The sequence below is a fragment of the Ruditapes philippinarum genome, unplaced genomic scaffold (genome assembly GCF_026571515.1).
Source record: "Ruditapes philippinarum isolate M1 unplaced genomic scaffold, ASM2657151v2 ctg407_1_1_1_1, whole genome shotgun sequence".
NCBI classification, from domain to species: Eukaryota; Metazoa; Mollusca; class Bivalvia; order Venerida; family Veneridae; genus Ruditapes; species Ruditapes philippinarum.
The window spans coordinates 1-26,040 of NW_026857632.1; the positions used below are offsets into that span (position 1 = coordinate 1).

Sequence of the window (26,040 nt, forward strand, 5' to 3'; positions counted from 1 at the left end):
CCCATTAGATGTTTCATGCTAAATATCTTAGCTCTAGCTCTTTGGGTTTTTTTAAAGAAGATTTTTTATTATTTCATTATATACATATAGGGAAAACAATGACCCGCTGGGGCGGGGCCAGTTTTGACCCAGGGCTTTTATTTGAACAAACTTAGTAGACACCCACCAGAAGATGTTTTATGCTTAATATCTAAGCTTTAGCTTTTTGAATTATTTTTAAAAGAAGATTTTTTAAGTTTTTACTATATACATTAAGGGAAAACCAATGACCCTCTGGGGCAGGGCCAATTTTGATCCAAGGGCTTTTATTTGAACAAACTTGGTAGACACCCACTAGCAGATATTTCATGCTTAATATCTAAGCTCTAGCTATTTGGGTTTTTTAAAAGAAGATTTTTTAAGTTTTCACTATATACATATAGAGAAAACAATGACCCCCAGGGCTTTTATTTGACACCCACCAGAAGATGTTTCATGCCAAAAATCTAAGCTATAGCTATTTGAATTTTTTAAAAGAAGATTTTTATTATATACAAAATAAGGAAAATCAATGACCCCCCGGCGTGGGGCCAACTGTGACTCCATGGCTATTATTTGAATAAAATTGGTAGACTCTGAGTAGATTATGTTTCATGCCAAATATTTTAGGTCTAGCTCTTTCGGTTTTTTTTTAAGAAATTTTTTAAGTTTTTTCTTTCGGTTGCCATGGCAACCAGAGTTCTGCATGGAATTAAAATCTTTGTTCAATTTTTAAAGTTCACTACCAAAGGAACATCCCTGTGAAGTTTGGATGAAATTGGCTCGGCCATTTATGAGGAGATGTCGTTTAGAGTAAAAGTTTACGGATGGACGGAAGCCGGCCAAAAAGCTATCACAAAAAACTAAAAACAGTTATTGCAGATCTACAGAAGAAAGGGCTTGGTAGTTACCTCTACATTCGATGTGAGAATCTTGAATGCAACAAAATCAATATTGTTCTCTGTGGTAAAACACACCCATGAAGAAGAAGGGAATGCCATGTTTTGTCATGAACAGTCTGTTCCATTTTATTTTGTTTGTTTTCTTGTTAAAGAATTAAAAGGAAGTTTACAGCAGATGTGTAAACACTAGCAAAAGACTAAACGATATGATCATCAACACCGGATGAATTATAATCAAAACTTTTTGTTTACCTTGAGCATTTAGTCTGTATATTACATTTCTCCACACATTTTTTATGACACACCATTCTACACAAGGTACATTTTAAACCTCCTTTCAACCATATCTAAAACATATAAATACAATTCTTAACAAAATAATATAAGTAACAACATTATATTTTGACTTTATGATTTATAGGAAATTAATTACAAACAGCATTTTAATATTTAAACAACACCAATGAGAATATAATCTTGGCAATGAAATTTTCCCCATGATTATGACTTGCCCACATCACTGATTAAATTAAATTTAAATATTTTTTTCCCTATTGTATTTAATGTTATAATAATTTAACAAGTTAATTACAATCCCCTCCATAGATAATAGGAGTAAATTATACTATAAATGTACATGATTTTTTTAATGTATAATTTCTGACTGGTTTGAAAAAGGTTTTTTGAATTACAATCTATATAGATAAATGACATCACCCCCTTTACTTTATCTATGGTGGTGCATTTTAAGATTTCACACAAGCTTCACCCTTTTATATCATTATTGAGCATAAACAATCCCAAAAGTTAAAAGAAATCATATTTTTAAAGTTATTTTATTTAAGCATATGAAAAATAAAACCAACTATTATCAAAATAATTGTCATAATTGAAACATTGAAAACAAGAGTTGTCAGTAGGACAGTGTGCTCAATGATTTTCAGTGCTTGATAGTAAATAAAGAGCCTGGAAAATATAGTTCAATGAAAGTTCAAAAAGTGTTATAATTCTATCTCTACAATAAGTTAGTTTAGTTTAAACCCATTCCCTTCAGTCGCTTTGGAGATACCAATTTGTTGCACAAAATTTGAGCCTCGTCACAACAAAACCAACATAGCGCGTTTGCGACCAGCATGGATCCAGACCAGACTGCGCATCCATGCAGTCTGATCAGGATCCATGCTGTTCGCTATCAGTTTCTCCACTTGTAATAGGGTTGGTAAGCGAACAGCATGGATCCTGATCAGACTGCGCGGATGCTCAGGCTGGCTGGATCCATGCTGGTCGCAAACCCATTATGTTGGTTTTGTCATGACGCGGCTCAAATGTAACCAAAGTATGATGCCGACACCTGGGTGAGTACAATAGCTCTCCCTTTTCTTTGAATATTCAAGCCAATACGGGACATAATATGAAAAAATATAAGAGTACTTCAATTGACAATCATACCTTTTTGCCACAGAAATGACAAATAGTTTTAGAGGTAAACTGACATGATCTGAATCTATGTTGCCCATCTAACTGTCTGAAAACCCAAAAAAGAAACAAACTTGCTTGTTAAATTGCAAGCCTACTTTTTGCATGTATATAATAAGTCATAAAATTCGATGAAGTTCTCAAATGATTTCAAAAGTTTTCTTTAATTCTATACCAGTATTTACATGTTCTTAAGATGTGCACAAATACAGGATATCTGTTTCTTTTAAGTGAATATAAAATATATCTGAGAAGTGAGAAAATTACATTATTTTCCTGAGCATGTAGCACAAGTGAAAATTTGGATATATTATCACAGTAATGTGACATATATATCATATTCATGATGACAAACCAAATTTCTTCCAAATTTATGCCTTATCATTGAAAAAAAGAGAATGTTTTAACTAACATACATCTTACAGACATGAAACAAAGCAATAAAAAACTTCATAATAATTAAGCCAAAAATTACAAAGGTTTAGAAATAAACTTACTCTCTTTCTAACGACTGAGCTCTCAGCTTATGAATAGGTGGATTCAACACATCTTTGACTGTCTCTTTTCTAACATTTGGTTCTACAGTCTTGAATGGTTTGTGTACAAATGACAATGTAATATCACCATGGCAGATACTCTTGTCATATCCTATATGCCCGGAATACGGTAACTTTGTACGACTGAAATAAAGAAATATTGTGTGAGTCCCTCTTTACAACAATAATACTGTTCATTGAAAGGTAAAAAGTTTTTAAGTGATATTATCTAACTGACAGTATGAGAGAAATAAGCAGTCAGATAAGGGAATAGATCCAGGACCTACAAATCAACAGTCCGCTGTTCTATCAGGCCCCCTTTATTATACCTCACAACCAATAATGGTTAATTTTAAATCTTGTATATTTATTGTGTCAACATATCTAAAAAAATCAATAAAATAAGCTATTTAAGAAGACAGACTACTGTATAAGTGGTCAAGTTAGCAATATGGAAATATTGGTGAATTTCGCTAATTGACAAAAATTGCCAAAATTTTCATTAGCGTTAATATCAACCAACTATCTAGCCATCATATATTACATATATTTTGTAAATGATACAAAACCGACCATTTTTATAACCTGTATTTTCATATTAATTCTTTAATTTTTAAACAGTCAGTTTGTAACTATAAAATTTTGAATAGTAGTATGACTTGCTAAGGGGTGTGGAAGTTGGTTTGCACTTGCCAGTACCATCCATGAACAGGCTTAATCAAACCGAGCCTGCAACATTTTCATTTGGACATTCTTTAGGATTCTTATTTTCTCTATTTTTTGCATTGCATTTTTTACAATATGAGATAATAAATATATAACCTTGCAGTGATAGTTTCTTCCGGTGGATGTAGATACATGGTATACTGAGTGTCACCTTGTATTGTTAATAAACAGCCAGCTGTAATATCTGACAGAGGAACACTCACCTAGAAAAAATGTTATATTATTCATTTGTAAAAGACAAACTGTAAAAGACAACAACCAGGCCACTAGGAAAAATCTGGATGAGAATAAAATGATCCTGATTTTATTTTCATTGCTTTATACAACCAAAATTAATTGTATTATGCTAAATTAAATGGTACATAAACAAATATTAAAAAAAAATTGCCCACTAGTATTTGTGTGGAAACAACCTTGATTTGGGATAAAATGGACAAATAACAGTACAAATAGAAAAATAATTGGAAAACAAGAAACAATTTTAGGTTCAAAATCAATATTTTGATCAACTTTAAAATGCACATATCATGTATCTTGTAAAATTAACAATACATTTAATAAAAAAAAATTTAAAAACCCACAAAAAACAAAACTTTTAATATCAAGTCATCATAATACTTAATATTAATGCAAAGGAATAAAACAAAATGGAGAGTATGCGAGTTTTAAATTGTCTGATTCCACATTTTGATCCTTTGAATCTTAGTTGAACATGCGGGGCCTGGTTTCTCTAGTTTATAATGAACCATACCAGATAAATTAAATGTCTATCAGTCTTTTCTTAAAAATACTGAATTTTTTTAAATGGTGCAGAATTTCTGATGAAACTTTTCTAGATCTATAACATGTGAGAAGTGGCTCCTCAATGATGTTACATTATAAAAAAATAAAAAAAAGAAATAAAAAAAAAAATTTTAACATACATAATTAAAAGACAGACCTAATGTTACTTTTTTGTGAAATATTTGCTGATAATAATCTACAATAATCTACAGTAGACTAACATATAATTAGTTAAAGCAGTCTATCATAAAACTTTTTCTGTATATAATGTGATAAAAACATCATCAGTTGACATTGAGCCATCCTGTTAGCTCAATAAGTAGAGCATTGGGACTGTGAATCAGGTGACCCGAGTTCGATTCCAGGACGATGCAGGTCACTTTCATTGTGATTGATCATGAAATCCTTTCTACGGTCATTTACACTGTACGTCTGCTTGTGCATGCATGTACAGAAGTAATCAGTTCCTTGCAAAAGTGAAGGCAACTAGTACTGATAAATTGTTTGACATCCTGCCCAGGAATGATGCGGTGGCTGAACTGTGCTCCGGTAAATTCAATGTGGCCTACTGCCGTGATCCAGAGTGACAACAACTACCACCACCACCATAAGTGGACATTTTCTATAAGTAGATCTCAGATTATTAAAATAACACTTACATATCCTATTTTAGTGGTAACATTATATGATGGGAGATCATCGGTGGGTGGGGTATTTTTTTGCTGCTGACCTTCAGTCTTGTTCGTGGTAGACATATTCTTAGATGCCCTCTCTGTCTGGGCAATCTTACACCATACACATACATTCACATACTGATCTTCCTCTTTACAGTCAAATTCAAACTCTTCATTCCATTCTGGATCCTTAAATAAAAATATAAATAAACAAATAAATATCTCAAAAGATTTCTGTCACAAAAATAACTCCAAACAGCCATATCTATGCTGTTTATGCACAAACATTGTACAAAATAACAGCATAAATAAGCCAACTTGACAAGCAAGAGTTGAAGACATCAACTTTCTCTTATTTTCTCAATCACAGAATTCTAAATCAAAATGAAAAAAATAAATTTCTTGTATTAAAAATGTTCTTATATGTGTTTATCAAGTATTTCCTGCATAAGATTTTTTTTTACTTGTTTTGATCGGGTTATACATTGCACCGACACAGTATAGGTAATATGGCAACTTTCTAAAATATATTATTTCAAATGATCCTCAATGTATATATTTAAGACTTACTGGTGAGAAAGGAACATCTCTTGTATTAACTTCACCTATACGATGTTGTAATTCAGGTTTACTATAACTACCAGCATCACTACATGCACTACCAGTATCACCATCACCTAGCTGTACCTAGTATGTCAGTTATAATATATATATAATCAAATTGGTAAAGATAATGTTTAAAAGCTGCAAAATAAAAGATGATCAAAAAGCATTTGTTTTAATTGGTGAAATGGATACAGAAACGATATGGCTCGGAAGGTATTAAGCACACATTGTACTATGATTATTTAAATATCTTGCTATCCTGATATACTGCCTCTTGTTATTGATTTCCTCTCCAAAACCCAAAACCCGGCCTCCCCTCCTCATCCCTCTTCACAAAAGAAATTGTATCTTTCACTAATCATAAAAAACATACTTGCATGTTAAACCTTGGCGCCAAAAGCAACAGATATAGACATTTTTTCACAGCTTTTAACATAAATAACCAGTAATATAAAAATATTTCACAAAAAAATTGTTTCTATTATTTAACTGACATGAACTAAACACTGACCTTATTTAGACTTGTATCACTGTGAGCTCGTTGTCGATTTATTTCTATAACCTGTTTCTGTGGCGACGATTTAGCAGACTGACTTCCATCACGAAGATGATTTGGTGTAGATATACTCTCACTTACATCTATACATAAAATATAACATAATTTTATGAATTCAGCAACGCAACTAAAAATTGAATCTACTTAATACATTTTTTGAAATTTTGTACACTTAAAAATACGTTTGTATAATTCATAATGTATCATACTTTTCTGTACTTTGTATTAAACTGCTAAAATATTACTTGGCAATGAATATGTTTTTGCCAATAAAATATTTGACTCCACTAAACTTGTTCAATAATTCTATTGGATTTATGAAACTGAAAATATTTTGCCAGGTTGACAACTTTAATACCAGCTGTAAGATTCCATCGTCGGATACCCCGGCTGAACCATAAATGTTATGTTACATGTTAATCAACTGTGGGTATCCAACGATGTAAGAGTCATCAGTATCATCTTCATGTGAAATATTTAATCTGTCTATTTGGAAACACTACAACCATTAGTTAAATAAGAAAGGCCAAAACCTTAAAATATCTGAAAGAAACTCATCATCCTTTTAGGGTACATTTGATGTTTCTCAGAACATTTTCTGGAAGTTACATAATTACTGAAGATTCTACTACTAATAACGAGATACGAAATACAAATATAGCATAAGTATAAAAGCATTTCCGATTTTTCAATCTTTTATAACTTGTTTAAATTTATGCTACATATAATAAAAATACTCTAAATGTGTCAATATACTTATGTTGTTTGCTTACTTTTATCCCCTGCTGATTCTTCTTCAGTTGTAATTGATTTGGTATCACTGTCCCTATCTTTATTAACACTCTCCTTATCTTTATCATTATCTTTCAAACCAAGAATTTTCTTCTTCCCCGACTGTATTTTCTTTGTTAACTTTTCACTGAATTTCACAGATTCTTGGTTAGGTTGGCTGGGTTGTATGTCAGTGTTGAGGGAGGAAGAACGTTTATTTTTGAAGTCTATGCTAACAAAGTCTCCTATATCATCTTGTAGTTCTCCATTCATGTCAGACTCTTCAATCTGATAATCATATAATGACCAAAATATCACACTTTATTTTCTACAACTTAGCAGTCTGATATACAGTGCACTCCGGATACAACGAGATCGTCGGGACTTCGGATGATTCCTCGTTATAACCGTATCTCGTTATAACCGGGACAGAACAAATTGAGAAATCTGACACCGTCGAGCATTATTTATTTCTACTTTCGCTTTCGCGTGCATCCTTTTTGCAGAGGTAACTCTTTGCAATCAGACGTTTTGTTTTATTTAAATATACATGTATATAAATATATCTAGCTATCATAGAATTTAAACAAAACATGAAAACACACCTACGTCTAACCGCGTGTGTTTTTTCATTAATATATAAGAACATTTTAAAATTCGTTTTGAAAAGTCACGCAGTGCATTTCTCACAAACACCGAATAACACCGCAAGAAATTAGCCGCTTGTGCAAATCACTCAATGAAATTGTTTTGTTATGACATTTCGTCACCTTAAGGACAATTTAGCACGGAGCTCTGACAAAACAAGGCTGACACATTTGATCGCTAATTGCTCGACCCATTATCTCGTCCCGCGTCAATAATTTCTTCCTTAATTGACCATTATTATTGATCATCATTGTTTTCCCAAGGTGACAAACTGATGCAGACGAAGTGCAGAAGAAGTGACCTCGTTAAAATTCTGTAAAATACGCATGGGACGGCGAAATTATGTACGTTGTAACCGATATCTCGCTAAAACCGATCTCGTTATAAACGATAAAAAATGAAAGGAAAATAGAAGGAAAAAGGCCGGGACACAGTAGAATGTACGTTGTAAGCGGTATCTCGTTAAAACCGATCTCGTTATAAGTGGAGTAGACTGTATATATAAACTATATGCATGTATTTTGCAAACCTTGAGTTAAATATGCATCCCTAATTTCACACCTCAACCAGTAAAATATACTTTTTCCTGTATCATATTAATAGAACTTATTTCACCATCATTTCTACAATTTTTATTCTCTACAAAGGAAACAAATATTCTGATGATGCTTCATTTATTAAAAGATAACCCCTAAAAACCTTTACCTTTAAAACTTAGCAAAGTATTTAAATGTGATATATAGAGGATATTGTACGAGTAGCACAATATAAAATCAATTGAACAAGTGCATTTATTAAATGCATGACATTACATCAGTATATACAGTTGACTCTCGGTAACTCGAAATCCAAGGGACTGGGCATTTTACTTCGAGAGAAACGGAATTCGAGTAATGTGAAACTACCGCCATTACGTTGACATTCGTACATGTATATACATGTGCCTGATTGAATGTGTAAAGAAGTAGGTTGTTTTTGTTGTTAGCGGCAATGCTGCAATATTTGACCATTGAAATGACGGTAAATAACTTACAACTACAAATTATAAATGAACAAAAATATATCATTCAAAATTTAATACATGTATATTAATAGTGAAACATAAACACACAATTATATTTGATTTATTTGATCATCTGACGAAAATGAAATTAGCAACAATCGTGAACCGGAAGTACAAAATAATGTATGCAATATGACGTAACAATAATTATACAAATGTTATTTACGTTGATAACACACATCAATACCTAGGCTTTTATTTGACCAACACCCGTCAGACTGGCACGAGTCAACTTTCTTAAAGCAATGTTATTAAATTTTAATTTAGTTAACTAACTGTTAGAACCAATTAAGTCCTGAAACGGATTAAAGCCACTTTTACGACGTGTTAATAATACATGATGACCGGCAATTAAAAATTACTATAAAACATGTAAATCACAAGTGACAACATCTCACCTTGATGTCGCCGACCTTTGATCAGTCGGCTGTTTTCACACTTCGACTAATTGAGATGAAAATATGTTGTACTTTAATTGAAGGGACCAAATTTTTTTTCCGACTAAACAGGAGTCTCGGTAAGTCAAAATTTGACCTAAGCGGAGTAAAAATACAAAGATAAAGAAGGAAATTTGACGGGACTTTAGAAATTATTCGACTAAGGCGGAATTTTGAGTAAAGCGATTTTGACTTATTGAGAGTCAACTGTATGCACAGTCAAACCATACCATTTTAATGGAGTCTGTAAAGTGGCTATTTAGTGTGTTTTTTTTAATGCCAATTTTAATCAATTTATCGTCATATTTCAGCAGCCGCCAACCTTGCAAATATTCCTATTTAACAAACAATTAATAAGCAATTCACTACAAAAAACCAAACTTCTTATCCCTCGTGATTTTTTAATCAGCAGTGAGAGACAAATGAACATTAGATTCAATGTACAAATGTCATGATGAAAATCCACCTTGCCTTTGAACCAGCCATCCCAGGATTAATAACAATTACCTTCACTATTTAGCCAAGCAGACAGACTCCTGAAAAGGGGCATGTGTATGTGTATATTACAAAACAATTTATAATAATTTTTTGTTACAGAAAAAGTTACAATATTTGTATGTAACAAAACCAGTTATAATATATCTATGTTACCTCTATATCATCTTGCTGAACAATGTAAAGGCCTCGATCTAATGCTAGACTACTATGTCTTTTAACTCGAATGATAACACTGAAAGTATTAATAGATCTTTATCATAATATGTATACAATGCAACAATATGAAAACAACACCTTTAATTGACTAAGTTAACGATACAATATTTGGTGCATTTTCAGTACAAATGCAGGGCCAATATGAACTTCCTCAAAACATATATAAGTACTATTGTTTCAGATATTAAACAATTAAGAAAACACAAAAAATTCAACATTCAATGATTCATGCTATCTCTCAAATTTACTACGGCAAAGTAATTACATGTTTCAAAGAACAAGATAACCATTTACATGTCATATATCTGATTGTATAGAGCTTTTTAACTTTTATGACAATGAATCTGTGTACATGATTTATACTCACTTTTCTGTAGAATTTTTCAGTTGTTTCATGGCATGTTTAATGGACAGAACTCTCACATTGCCAATAGTTTCTACAATGTCTCCCTGTAAAATTAAACATAAATATTCCGTTTTTTTCCTCTATAGATAGAAAATGTTTATTGATTAGAAATGATGCTAAATTACAAAGAAATCATTTCACTGAGGTCAACTTACAATGCATATATTTCTACATAATTATCTGTTTTAAGTATGGACTTAAAATATCATATTATCCATAAAAACTTGTTTGCCCTAGTAAAATTATTAACAAGAATTAGCCCGATTTAGGGCTTATAGAATCTATTATTGGGTAAGGCAGAAGATTGTGAAATTCCAACGTGAGTGTGACTGGTTCAGTTTGGTATAAGCCTTGGTAAAATCCCAATGGAACTAGTCACCCTTTGGAGGAGGGTATCAAACAACAGTAAATAGTAAACAATGACCTCATGGAACAAGATATGTTATACATTAGATTTGACACTTTGGAGCATAAAAATTATAAATATATTTCAACTCCTTGGACAATATAACACTCAAAATTCAAAACATTTTTGCCCTAATGAACATTTTCATTGTCGTTTATGTACAGAAAAGTGATTATCATGAACATGTAAAATGAGCTGTATTACATGTGGTGTTTGAGATATACTCATATGAGATAAAATTTTCCAACAATTCTGTTTGAAGTCATTTTTACAGATTTTTTTCTAATTAGTGAAAAATATCAGCTGCTACTCTTAGTCTCTCATTGACAGATTAATATGAGTTAGCTACCTCTTAATTTTCCACTACTACTTACTTATGTTGTTAAGAATAAGTCTTTAAACAAATTATTTTTAAATAAATTATCCACCAACTATTACTTACTCTTTGTAACCCAGCTTCAGCTGCAGGACTATCTAATATTATACTATCCACTACTACCCGCTTTTTCTCTGTTTTATCTCCTGATAATTGCTGTAAAAATAAACAAAGGTAAACACAATAAATTTAAAGATCAAAATGTAACAATATCAGACTTCTTTCGCATTGGAGTAAAATGTATTAAATAATTGTTTATTTGTTAGGTGTCTCAGGTAAATTGGTGGATGAAAGAGAGTAAAAGCTTGTTGGTATTCACAAAAGAAACAAGAGCTGTCGGTAGGACAGCAACGCTCGACTATTCTTAGTGCTTGATAGTAAAAAAAATGCTTGATACAGTTACCTCCTCGAAAGTCGAAAAAGGGGCATAATTCTGTCAAAATGCTTGATAGAGTTACCTCCTCCTGTTTACAGGTTGGGGTCATGATGTTGAACAAGTGTGCAAAGTTTCAAAGCCATATGTCAATGGACTTTGAAAATATTTGAACTATTACAAAAACTTTAACATAAATTCTAAGTCGAAAAAGGGGCATAATTCCGTCAAAATGCTTGATAGAGTTACCTCCTCCTGTCTACATGTTGGAGTCATGATGGTGAACAAGTGTGCAAAGTTTCAAAGCCATATGTCTATGGACTTTGAAAATATTTGAACTATTACAAAAACTTTAACGTAAATTCTAAGTCGAAAAAGGGGCATAATTCTGTCAAAATGCTTGATAGAGTTACCTCCTCCTGTCTACAGGTTGGGGTCATGATGGTGAACAAGTGTGCAAAGTTTCAAAGCCATATGTCAATGGACTTTGAAAATATTTGAACTATTACAAAAACTTTAACATAAGTGGTTACGCCGACGCGGACGCCGACGCTCGGGTGACTGCAATAGCTCTACTTATTCTTATCGAATAGTTGAGCTAAAAAGTTCTTGAAATCAAATTCACATCCACAGGTACAGCATGAATCAGCATGACAAGAATCCCATGTTTAAAGGGGCATAACTGCAAAATATAGCATTCAGAATAACATCCCTTGTCTTATAACATAAACAAATACATAAAAGTTCATGTTGAACATTTAAAAACATTTGAATAATATGCTACATTAGAGTTTTAGCATGATCATAATTGCTCAACTTTTTCTCAGAACAAACAAGCTGAAAATAAAGTAAGCTTACATCTTTGAGATTCAATCCTAATGCAGAATTAGGTAATATTTTCATAGTCATCTCGAGAGTTACCCAACTTTGTTTCCATACTTCCTCTATCTCCTCCTTGTCTGAAATATGCATAACCATTACATGCACTTTAATAAACATTAAACTAACGTAGATAAAATAAACAAAACAGCCATGAAAGTTGTAAACTGACTCCCACCTCACCACCCATAAACAATACCATAAACTGATAAACTAATGTAGATGAAATAAGCTCAACACAACCATGAAAGCTACAAATTGACTCCCACCTCACCACCCATAAACAATGCTATAAACTGATAATGTAGAGAAAATAAGCTCAATTTACCCCCACCCCCTAAAATTGTATAAATAAATAATGAAAAAACAAAAACAAAACAACAAAAACAAGTCCATATTAACATGACATACTAACATTTCCCCCAAAAGTTGGTATTATATGACTTTGTTGTCAACAGAGTTCTGCGATTCCTAATTTTGTTACTGTGTATCATTTTGATTACAAACAGAAGAAAATGTCTGATTTAGTTTACAACAATAGACAGTTATATCAAGAGTATTACATGTACATGTTAACTGAAGTCAGTTATTTCTAATTTTCTAATCTTATTAACATGCTAATTCACTAAGTCAGTCAAATTTGCTTCTGCTGTGAACAGAAGTCAGTAATTTCTCTTTAAGCTTTTCAGATTTTAACATAAATTTTGATGTCATTTTTATATTTTAATCACTAACCAACAGATAATGTACAGTACAGTTTACATTCTGATGACAGCTCTTGCAGTCTGCTACATTTTAGCACCTTTACTGACAACTTTCCTGGTCCTAGTTTGTGTCCGTGGAAACATATATCAGGGTTGATAAATGATTCTTCAGGTTTTACAAACAAAGGTTTATATCTCATCTTGTAACTTGGTAAAACATGTTTCTTTCTTATTGTCCGCTTTATCTGAAATCATATAAAGAAAATATTAGTTTCTTCTGTAATTTTCATATAAAACTCTATAGGTTGGTCCTAAATAATAACATACACAATGGTTACAAATCTTTATTATAACACAACTACTGGAAGTTTTTGACATATTGAATAACAAGGTGAACATATTCAAACATTGTTACACTACAGTTCCATATTGAAACAATATCTTTATATACTCATATAACATATCATCCTTCTTAATTTGCTCCACATTTATTCCAAGTATTTCTAAGAAAAACCAAAGACATTTTGTTTTTCACTTAGTAAAACCTATACTGATTCATTCTTGTCAAACATCATTGAACACATGATACAAGTTATACTGATGTCATTCAAGAAAAAAAATATGTAGAGTAATACATGTACACACAAACACCGGGGGGGGGGCAGATGCTTGACAGTATATGTACCATATATTTCCATTCGGAAAAAATATAATTGCTGAACAAAAACCTTCTCCACATTTAAGAATAATTATAATGAAACAGTACCTGGTTTACAATAAGTGAAGAAATCTGTGGAATTGGACGGCCATTAAACCTTGAATCAACGTTAAACTCCATTCTTGGCTCCTGTCATAAAATACATAGTCTATATGTATTAATGTAATATGAGCAAATGAATGTTAAACAATGAATTAATGATTAAGACATAGTTTTTGGGTAAGTTTTAAGCATCAAGATGCTTTTGAAATAAATAACATCAGAGTGTAAGTGGTATCCATGAATTATATAGGTAAAGGCAGAACAAAGGTGTACATAGAAAGCAATCAATATACAAATGTTTCAATGTAAAATACCAGTACATTTCTTTTTACAAATTATTTTACATGTACATTACATGCAGAAATTGCAGTATATACATATCACTACTAGTTAACTGTATAACATCCTATATAAATGTCCTGATTATGATTAGAGTAACAAGTTATGTGTAAAATATTCTTCTAACATATATTATCAGAACCATTTTGAACTGTTAACTAAACACTTAAATTAAACTAAATTAAAGTTAATAAAGTTAATTAAATACTGTATGTTTCATTACCCCATACCTGGTTGAAATAGAATATAGGGAGTAAAAATAATGTAATTATCTTTATCCTTTTACTGCTAATTTTTGCATAATGAACTTACAATTTTTCGATTTCTTTCAACTGTCTGTTGTTAGTATGAGGGATTTCAATATCAAACATTTTATGATTTACAATTGAGCATACTGGTTACAAAGGATACCATGTAAGGTGAATGAACTTTTAACTGAATGTAAAGTGTGCTTTGTAAATAATTTAAATACTTTATGTACTAAGAATGAATGTGTTAAACTAACCTCGTAGAATGAGAATGACCAGTGTGTAAATGGTACCCTTGTTAACTGTAACCTGCCTTGTCCAGCAAGTTTAGTTACAGATATAGACAAATATGCCCATGCACCAAATATAATATCGACATCTAGTGTAAGCTGAAAACCACCTTCATAATCAATATCTAGCTCCACATCCACTGTCTGTAATATACAAATGTACAATTTTATACTATATCTAAGACTAAATCTGAAATAAGATATGAAAAAAGACTATTCCCAATGCTAGACAAAAACCATGCAGGTAAAATACAAATGTATGTTCAAAATGGCAAATAATTTAAGTGAAAATCCGTGCAAGAGTTACAGATCTCAGTAATAGACCTAAATTATGACACTGGAGATATATACATGTAAAATCACAAATAAATACCTTCACTGGCTGAAGAGTTAATAATTTTAAATTAATAATCATGGTTTACAAAGTTGTATAAAAATAAGCATGCCTTGGATAGTGGCATACAATAATTATCAGACAGAAAAAAAAAACAAATCCCTAAAGAACACTCAAAATGGCAAAATTGAAAATATTGCAGGCTGGATTTGATTGAGCCTGTTCAATGATATGTGTGAAGTTTTAACTGAATACCTTAAGAGCTTCAATAAACACAAGTAGAACTACAGATGTTCTGTAAGCTAAACCAAGAATAAAAACACAGTAAAAATGGGTTTCACATATTTAGACAAGTAAAGTTAACTCATGTTAGATTCAATAAAAAAACATTCATATATAAATTAATCAACTTAAATGGCTATGATAGTTACCTGTATAATATCTTCATCATTAGACAGTTCAACATGCCTTAGTTTCACAGAGTCTACCAGAGGAAAACTGCTCCCAAAGTTAAAATCTCGAACCTAATGAACATGTTGAATTTAAAGTTAAGTTTTTATCTAATTAGTTGATATAACAGTAGCTGTTAGTGTATAGTGATAGCTGTCCATAAGTCTGAGTTTTTTAAACCAATGAGCAGTTCAAACATACATTACAACAAGATGCCTACAGCACATCACACTATGATTACCTACCAACTACTAGTGGCGGCATGGCCAAGTGGTTTACGTGTTGTAATGTAATGATCGCTTGCCGAATGGGTTCAAACCCCGTCAGGGTTAAGTTGTTGTTTTCTTGAGCAAGAAGACAGGGTTAAGTCGTTGTTTTTACTCCAGTGAATTAGTTAACCCTTAAAGCAGCACATCAGATGTTAAAAAAATTCAATGACAATAAAACTCAAGAAAAATATGTCTAAAGTTTAACAGAAAAAATAATTTACAATTCATTAATTTATCATCAAAATTCTACCTCATTACGATACATATTTATTTTTTTTTTACAGGTTATAGGTAATATATGTTAATTGAGTTACATGTAGATTAAATCACATAATCTGATCTTGTTACTATTTACAACGATTTTACATATTGATCAAAATTAATACAAATATTGAAGCATGCTGCTTTAATATTGATATAAATACAAGTAGCAACTGATAGAAAAATAAATGTCAAAAATAGAAGAATGACCTTGAATAGAAAAATAAAAAATTGCTGACTAACCTGTATTTGATTCATTAGTTTGCCAGCTGTTGATGTCAACATTTCATCAAACTCTGCATTCATCTTTCTAGCAGCCCATCTAAATAATAACACACATTCATTTATCAATGTTATCAAAGTGGAAGTATTTTATCCAAAACTAAACTCATTTATAATTGAAATTTCAAAATCATGCTGTAATAATGTAAAATAGTAAATAAAAGAGTAAAAGATTTCCCTAAAACTAAACCTTAAATGAAATATGTTTTAATTTTAGTTAAGACCAATACTGCTACATGCCTATGTGAGAACTTTCTTAGGAAAGACCAAATATCTAGGTATCACAGTTATTACAACAAACTTTCCACAAAGCCTGATAAATAACTTTTAACAATATCTTGAATGAACCAATTTAATTTAATGATCTTAAAAGAAATATAATCTTCCTTGGTGGCGGTATATAATTCTATGTCAATTATATCACACTTAGCCAATGAAATCCTCTTATAGAGTAATACATTTGCATTCTTAAAACATGAATTTCCTTGGATTAAGAGTTTTAATGACATGAAATAAGTCATTGAACATTGACCTCAAGATCTTACAAAATACCTACCTTCTCACCCTAGCAGTATCCTTTAACTCAGCAAAAAGAAACTGAAAAAGTACATTAAGTATCAAATTTTGATCTTGCTTTCTTTCATCGGTCACTGCTGCAGTTTTCTCATCGGGCACGACCTTACTGGCTCGCCTGTCATCTATTACTGTTTTGCTAGTCCTTCTCTCCTCGGCGATACTTTTGGTACCCACGACCGCACCTCTTCCAAGATCACCCCGTGATCCATGCTGTCTCTTTATACCATACACTGATTGTCGTAACACCTACAATACAATGTATAAATAATTACTATGAACAATACTTTCAAACAAAAGGAGCAAGTCTCTTGATTTCATGCATTTCAAGAATTTTATTCAAAAAGACACAAAGGTTACTCTTTTTACATAGTACAGTTCAAAATTTAGTTATATTTACATTATATAAACAAATGTATGTATGTACATATATATGTGAATCTACGTCAATGCTAAAGATCCCTTTCCAGAAATTGGACTATTAACAGTAACAAGGGTTTCAGTAATTTTTGTATAATCTTGTGACTTTGCAAAAGGTTTAATTTGTGTTGTTCATTTTAATATCTCTTTGGAAAGTTAAAAAAGATTTGATGTCACTCATGCCAAGCCACTGCTTTCTTTACTTTAATATAGAAACATAAGTAAAATAGATAAATATACTAACTAAATAATTAAGTAGGTAACCTTAACCTGAATTAGGCTGAATATCATCTGCTGTTTTAATTAATTTGCACAGTGTTATTTACTAAGCAAATATGATCCGATAGCTTATAATGGAGTCATTCTAATTAAGGGTCATTATGAAATTCTATCCAATTATAAATAAACTAAAAGACATACTGGTGGTAGTTCAGCTTTCTCATGTTGTTGTTTGTAAGGAGGGTAAAGCTGAGGTTGGTATGACAACCATCTGTGACTGATCCATAACTGTGCCAGTAATGTGATAACAACACCAAGTACGAACGCAACAATCAGTGCTGCTATAAACATGTCACACAGTCTCACAAAAATTTGTCACATCATTGTAGTGTTGATTCAGTATTCTTCATTAAACATTATCCTGTTCGAATAATCATACTGCATAGTAAAAAAGAATTATCCTGGGTAGTCAAAGACCGGTCTGCGAAGCAGGTCCTGGCTTTGGCTTGCCTGGTTATAGACTACACAAGTATATTTAAAAAAAAACAATGAAAAATTATACAGATTTCTTTACCTATCAGGGAAATTTTCAGTGTCATCTCTTGTTGGGCACTGCCATTTTCAATGTTTTGTTTCTTTGTTTCTTTTGGGTTTTACGTCACATCGACACAGTATAGGTCATATCACGACATTCAAGCTTTACTGGTGGAGGAAGACCACAGGTGCCCTTCCGTGCATTATTTCAGGCACGAAAGGGCACCTGAATAGGAACCACCGACTTTCTGTAAGCCAGCTGGATAGCTTCCTCACTTGAAAGAATCCAAAGTCCCTTTTGGGATTTGAACCCACAGCCATGAGGGGCAAGTGGTTTGAAGTCAACCACCTTAACAACTCGGCCAAGGATGCCCCGCCATTTTCAATGTCTTTTAAATCTATAGATAAACTGAATCAATATTAATAAAGCTGTTTTCAATGTAACTTAAATCTATAGATAAACTGAATCAATATTGATAAAGCTGTTGAAAGAAGCTGGGGAAAATATAGCAAATCACTTAACCTATAACACTCAAAAAAGGGGTTGGCAGTATTCGGAGATAGATGGTTAAAAAGATAACTAACCAACGGATAATTAGAATATGGGTCGAACGTACTTGAGGACGAATTTCCTATCTGTCTCTCGTCCCAAATCTTAAATACTTTTCATTTTAAGTCCTTGAAAAAGCATTACGTGTAGTTACCATTTATTTAAGATGGAATCCAGAAAGCATCATGGTATTGATTCAATCATGTGATGACACTGTTGCTCGCAAAGCCTGCAACAGTTTGTTATTGATTTAATTACAAATGTTGTCTTCTGCGACTTCCGCAAAGGGGAGTAACTGTGTAAAATGAACCAGATCTATCTTGAGCGATGTTTACAATGTATACACACCGGTCAGTAATACCGGTACCGGTCAGTAAGACCGGTGTACAAAGTCCTACTTATGCTTTTATTCGATCAATGTTAGGGGGGCATGCCGTTAAGTTTGCCAAATGATTTACATGTATAAAAGAAACAACTTCATTGATCAATTCTTGAAGAAAATCGGTACAGACAAACCAAATGAAAATCAAATTATATTTTTCTGAGAGATACTGCATGTCTTTTTAATCACTGCAGACAGAAAGAAATATGTCTTATATAATTAGAAAAAGCCAGTCCGAAGAAAGACGTCTTCTTATCTAAGAGACTTTTCACTTCAAACAACTTGTACAAGAAGTGTGCCCTACTCTTTATATCATTGGACCAAATATGGTAGTGACTATCTGTTACAAAGAAAACAATTTGTTTTGAAAGGATGTTTTGAGTTCTTTTTATTTATTTCAATGTAAGAATTGTACAAGTACAATTTGGGCAGATTCTTTTCCAACCGAAATGGTTAAATCCTTATTCCAGAATTGCAGGAAAATCGTTTGAATTTAAACACTACTTCAGAAAATGTGTTACGTTACATCCTCTCTGACTACCAACATGGGTTCAGAAAAAAACGCTCCTGCGACACTCAACTACTAATGACCATCAATGACTTAGCCAAAGGATTAGATAACAACCATCAAATTGACGCTGTTCTGCTTGACTTCTCAAAAGCATTTGATAAAGTTCCACACTCACGTCTCCTTCAGAAACTGGACCATTATGGAATAAGAGGCACAACCCACTCCTGGATTGAAGACTTTCTCTCGTCGCACACACAACAGGTTGTCCTTGAGGGCTCCTTTTCAGCTATCTCACCTGTCACCTCTGGTGTCCCTCAGGGCAGCGTCCTTGGCCCTCTTCTTTTCTTGGCCTACATCAATGATTTACCCTCGAAAGTCCAATCCACGGCTCGACTCTTCGCCGATGATTTCCTCCTGTATAGAATCATCCGTAGCCCTGAGGACTCACGCCAACTTCAACATGACCTAGATAGTCTCCAGTCCTGGGAGGATGATTGGCAGATGGCTTTTAATCCCGACAAATGTGAAGTCATCCACATCTCCACAAAAAGAAAACCTAGTACTAACACCTATAGCATCCACGGAAAACTCAACACTGCAGATCATGCCAAATATCTTGGAGTCACCATCTCTTCAGACCTCTCATGGAAAAAACATATCGATAACATCACCAAAAAGGCTACCTCCACCATGTCATTCATCAGGCGAAACATACGATCTAGCCCTCCAAGCGCCAAGTCTAATGCCTTCAAGACATATATATCAGACCTACTGTTGAATACGCCTCATCTGTCTGGTCCCCTCAATCTGAGGGTCTTATCAACCAACTAGAAATGGTCCAACGTCGCGCTGCAAGATTCGTGAAACAAGACTACACGCGAACAAGCAGCGTCACCGACATGCTTACCGACCTCAAATGGGACACCCTCCAACACCGGCGCAACAACACCAGAACAACTATGTTCTTCAAGATAATGCACAACCTTGTGGATATTATACAGATCCTCCATTTATCAATGCTAAGACTGTCAGAGGGCACAACCAACGCTTCCACGCACCTCCATCTTCCAAAATAGTTTCTTTCCCGCAACCATCGTGCTTTGGAACAAGCTGCCGCAAGACGTTGTTGACCAGACCAGCCTGGATGCTTTCCAATCAGCTCTGGCCAGTCAACATATAAAATACTAATCACGGAGTTGTTTTTACTCTTTTAATAGAAACTGTAAATAGGGAAACTTTTTATTTTTATTTTGGAAAACAGTCAGTCCTGCCTGCTGCGTATGTATATACAGTTTTTATCCGATTGCGAGTATACTCCTTGCGGAGTGATGCAATTACTTGAGATGATGATGATGATGATGTTTGTCAACGATTTTGTAAACGAATATGGGCTGTTTCTTATAGTTTTCAAGAATTTCAAAGATTATTTGATGTTAACTCAAACACTCTTGAATATGAAGGTATAATACATTCCTTCAGAAAAGTTTTGACGGATTTTCATGTAAAGCAAAACGATATCAAAGTAAAAATCCAAATGCTTAACAAAAGTCATGAAAGAATGTACGATGTGCTGGTCAATAATAATCGTCAGACAAAATCAGAAAAAATGGCAAAATGATTTTTCTAATAGACTCTATCTATCTTAACTGGAAAAGTATCTACTCTTCCCTTTAAATTGACTAAGGATCCAAAACTTCTTTGGCTTCAATACAGAATAACGCATCGTATTTTAGGTACTGCACATGATTAATGTTAGGGTCAACGACAACTGTTGATTTTGTAATGCTAATTCAGAAACAACAAGCATTTGATAGTATTGCGGGCAATACAGTAGTCCCCTACCGGTCCCTCAAAAAGTTCTTTAATTGTCATACACTCCTGTGTATTGCCATTTATAATGAATTTGAGGATGAAGTCTGTATTTGAAAATATCGACCACAAAACATAATAAAATAAGTTTGTCTATATCACAGTAATGTGTTAAGTTTCCATGCTTAGTAAGGAAATTATGTTTATACAACCTTGTCATATTATTACGATGTGGGATTTTAAAGTAAATCCTATAAGGAATGAAGAAGTTGGAGTGAAAATACCAGTTTCTCGAAAAAAAATCTAAGTTCAAGGGGGACATAATTCTGGAAATAGTCTTGCTAGAGTATTTAACCTTCTCAAAAATGTCGAGTGATAATAAGAAACATATATATATGAAGTTTGAAGTAGATACATTAGGAAATAAAGAAGTTATTTAAAAAGACAACATTTTTTTTCATAAAAAAATCTAAGTTCAAGGGAGGTAATATTGATATTTTTTGTGCTAGAGTTATAAACCTTGTCACATATGATGTGGTTGATGACCAGGAACTTATATTTAAAGTTTGAAGTAAACACCTTAAGAAATAAAGAACATATAGTGAAAAAGCTGAAAAATTTAAATCAGAAATCTTGAAATTCAGGCTATTTGTTGCCATAGCAACCAGAATTTTCAACATAGGAAGAAAAGAAAAAGATGTGCATAACCTCCAGACTGCCATCTACCCATATTTCAAGTTTCATAAAAATATTTTCAGTACTTTTTGAGTTATCACTGGATCCAGTTTATGTGTTAAATTTGCCATATTTTCAGACTATTTGTTGCCATAGCAACCAGAATTTTCAACATAGGAAGAAAAAAAAAAGACGTGCATAATCTCCATACTGCCATCTATCCATATATCAAGTTTCATAAAAATATTTTCAGTACTTTTTGCGTTATCGCGGGATCCAGTTTTGTGGACGGACGGACTGACGGACTGACAGACTGACAGACAGACGGACAGACAGACAGACGGACAGACGGACGGAGGGTAAACCTAAAGTCCCCTCCGGTTAAACCGGTAGGGGACTAATAAAGCATTTATTTTGAATTATATTCATAACTTTATATTGAATCAAAACACGAAACTGTTGATCTCCCCTCCCCTTCATTATTATTACGCAGCACGTAAAAATAGTTATTGAAGCTAAGTTGTACTTCTAATTTATTCATAATTTATACTCTGTTTGTCCATATATTCCACCAACACATTTATTTATATCTAAGTGACATTATACATGTATCTAAATTTGACTTCATTCGGACATGCAATATCATAATTATTTAGTTTAGTTTTGAACAGTTGTGGTCATGGCGTTAAATGTAGAAATACGGCACTCGGTAACAAACAGAAATTTTTGCTATCATTAAATTGTGCCAAGAAATTGGCAATATTCTTTCAGATACATACAAAATGATAAAATTAAGAAAGGAAAATTATCCTGCCATCAGGACACTCGTTTTCAGCTGGTACAATCAATTTAAAAACGGCGGCTACAAAATATCTAACATGAAAGCGTGAGGATGGAAGCGGAAAATTGACGTGACGTTTGTGACGTCATTTGCAAAAGAGCTGTAAATGGATTGACTGTAAACGGTAGGCGGATTGCCCGGCACTTTTTATGTCTGCTTAGGGTCTACTTATTCAGTTCTCACTAAAGGATTGTATATAAGAAGTTTCTATCAAACACCATATTATAGTATATCAGTAGATAAACTTGGTTTTAATAAAGTAATATAATAATGATTAACGGAATGATTAGTAGTATTGATACTTTTCAATTGATAAATATTGTTATTAAACTGTATATAATCATATTGTTTTAAAAACGTACGATGATATACATGTGAACATTAATAATACAAATCGCTTTTGCATTAGCATTATAAGCCCATGCTTGTTAAGTTCCCAGTTATATTAAATATTCGAAAAAGTGGAGAATGGCTGGCTATCGGGATTTTCCTTGGAAAGTTCAACGGCATTGTGATCTCTAGACCTGATTATGGTCGCATAATTCAGACACCTAGAGCACTAGGGAGAATACTTTCAGGATGGGTGAGACTTGATATATTTTGTATTTATATAGTTAACGTCATTTATTGTATTGTCAGCGTGCGCCGGGTTCATTTGAAAATTTCACAGAATTGTTATTTGTATTGATTTTCTCACTGTATATAGAGAACATGTTCCTGTAAAATTATGTACGTAAATTAAAAAATGTGAGCAGTAGAGCTGTAGTCCTATTTTTGAACAACCCTCGTACCTCGAATGCACTATACATTAACAACTTGCATAAATACCACCCAAACTATTCCCATTTAAAATACAAGGAATTACCATATATAGAAAAACATGGTGTATGCAACGTAAATAAATACATATAATATAAGGTATGTCTATTTGATTTTATGTTTTTGTTTCGTTTTTTTTTGTTTTTTTTTTTAGAAAATGTTTTCATTTTGAACTTTTAATTAGATAGATAATACCAAGAAACTTAGGTTGGTTGCGACCTTGACTACTGATACGTTTCTGCACGGACCTTGTCAATTAAGGTCCGTGGTTTATGTTACCCAAGTTGCCATTACAACCTAATCACACCCTTTCGAGTATTTTGTGCAGAAGTGCACGTTTTAATACAGAAATGTACAGGAGAAGTAAGTAATGCAAAATGTATGAGAGAAACAAGTTGATAGTGTTAAAAAATAAAAGGGTGAAGATTAGACCTAGCTGATTTTCTTACAAATTAGTGGCATAGTTGGTTATCCCTTGCTTAAATAGTCATATGATTTATTTGCCCAGAAGAAAAATGTCATAAAACAATGTTTCATTTGTAGGTCTATTTTTAGCCTAAATTGATCAAGGTTCGAGGTTTGCACTGCCCCCGGTCTATTAAATATTACTGACTTCCTGCTCATAATATTATGACCCTCGGTGTAGGCATCATGAAAATGACTCCGATCATTATTTTTCAAAGAACATTGACCCCCCCCCCCTCACATAATATTTTGACTCCTATACACAAAGTAAAGTGCACCAGCCTGGGTATTGTGACCCATCTTAGAAAAAAGAGCATTCTGAGTGTATAGCACGCACACACATTAGCAAAACATATCACTTACACATGGAAAAAAAACAGTAATTTTCAAAACATAGAGTTCACGAATTATTGATTTACTGTGCAAGGGGAATATGCAACTAACATGCTGTAGTTGGCTATCCTAAGGTTTTAAAACTTCAATAAGATACCATTCAGTTTTGTGTTGTCCTTTACTTCATTTCAGTGATGTCACATTTTCCTTTGGGATCATTGAATCCATTATTTTTACATGATTAGGATTGATTACCGCTTAAAAAAGGTACCAAGGGACGTGACAAATGTTACATTGGTTAATTATCATATGTCTCATAAACAGTCTCAATCAAACAAAAATAAAACAAGGACAAAGTAAAACCTCTGAAAAAAATTTAAAAATCTGTATTTTAAATTTGGAAATTTAAAGGCCCAAAGGGGAGAATTTTAAAACCCTTTTTATGTTAATACATTAAAAGTCAAAAATAAGGAGAATGAATGTTCCCCAGGGGCGGGTTCCCGTTTCGCTGCTCAGGCCCTTTCCCCCCTTATAATTTTCTCATTTGCCACAGGAAAGCAAAAGGTTGTTATACCCCCAAACCCCCCCAGCCCTTAAAATTTAAAAATTTTCCTCCATTAAATTTAAATTTTTCTGTGAATAGCCATGCAATTTGAAAAACATGGGGAGGATGCTACCGTTTTGATTGATATTTTAATATAAACCTTTTCCTTGCCCCAAAGACCCAAACCCTCCAGTCCCAAAAAAGGTCCTCCCAGTTAAATATTCTAAACCCTTTTTCTGACAATTACAAAAAAAATACATGTTTTATTCCCGTTTTTGTGTCGGGGGTTGGGTATTTTTACCCTTTTTCCCCTCTAAGTCGGGGTCTTTAAAATTTAAAACAATCTAAAAATTTTAAAAAAGGAGTTATTTTGTTTAGCAAAAAAATTTTTTTTGCCCATTTGAGCATGTTGTTTTTTCCCTTTTAAACCCGGGCCCTTTAAAATCACCATGCTTACATTTCAGCGACTAGTCAATGTTAAAAAACTTTTTGGCAAAACACAAACCAAAAAAAACCAATGGCCAGGAAATTCTGGCCAACCAAATTTGAAAGGTTTTTAAAAAAGGGAAGTAGGTAATATAAAAAACAGAAAAAAAAATATTCAAATTTTATAAAATTATTATCAAAAATAAAATTTTCTTGAAAAAATTTAAAAAAATAAGTTTTTATTGGAAAAAATGATGAAGATTTAAATTTTATAATGAATTAATCACTGACCAATGAAAACAATTTATTGTGAACACGTAGAAATTAGAGAAGAGGTAAAGAGTACAAGAGAACATTTCCTATAGCTGTCTTACTTACTCAGTCTTAATACATGTATGACAATTTACGACTTAATATTCCTAGACTTTGCCCCAAAGTAAAACTCAACTTTTGGTGTTCTTTTGCCCAATAGTAAAACTTAATTCCAGTTTTGTGTATATATGCAGTTTTGATTTCCAAAAAGAAAAGCACAAGTTTTGTGAGTATAATATTTAGTTTATCCTTACATACACAGGTTCAGGAAATATGTCCCTTAATATTATTTCTTTAAGTACTCTTTAGTAGTATTTCACAAAAATGCAACTGAAAATGA

The 26,040-nt window shown here is 32.7% G+C and overlaps 1 protein-coding gene across 1 annotated transcript; it reads right to left on the minus strand.

Annotated features, from left to right (window-relative positions):
- Positions 1–1,172: 1,172 nt before the first annotated feature.
- LOC132750417 (PDZ domain-containing protein 8-like) lies at positions 1,173–18,858 on the minus strand (the record flags this gene model as incomplete). The annotated part of the gene is made up of 20 exons (XM_060740394.1): positions 18,738–18,858; positions 17,701–17,937; positions 16,844–17,109; positions 16,249–16,327; positions 15,457–15,549; positions 14,659–14,835; positions 13,821–13,901; positions 13,086–13,299; positions 12,330–12,430; positions 11,165–11,254; positions 10,278–10,360; positions 9,848–9,926; positions 7,051–7,336; positions 6,233–6,360; positions 5,686–5,802; positions 5,101–5,304; positions 3,755–3,861; positions 2,894–3,076; positions 2,370–2,445; positions 1,173–1,267 (listed from the first exon to the last, which is right to left on the minus strand). Coding segments are annotated over exons 2-20 (2,609 nt in total), but the record flags the coding sequence as incomplete, so codon positions are not given.
- Between the last annotated feature and the right edge of the window lie 7,182 nt (positions 18,859–26,040).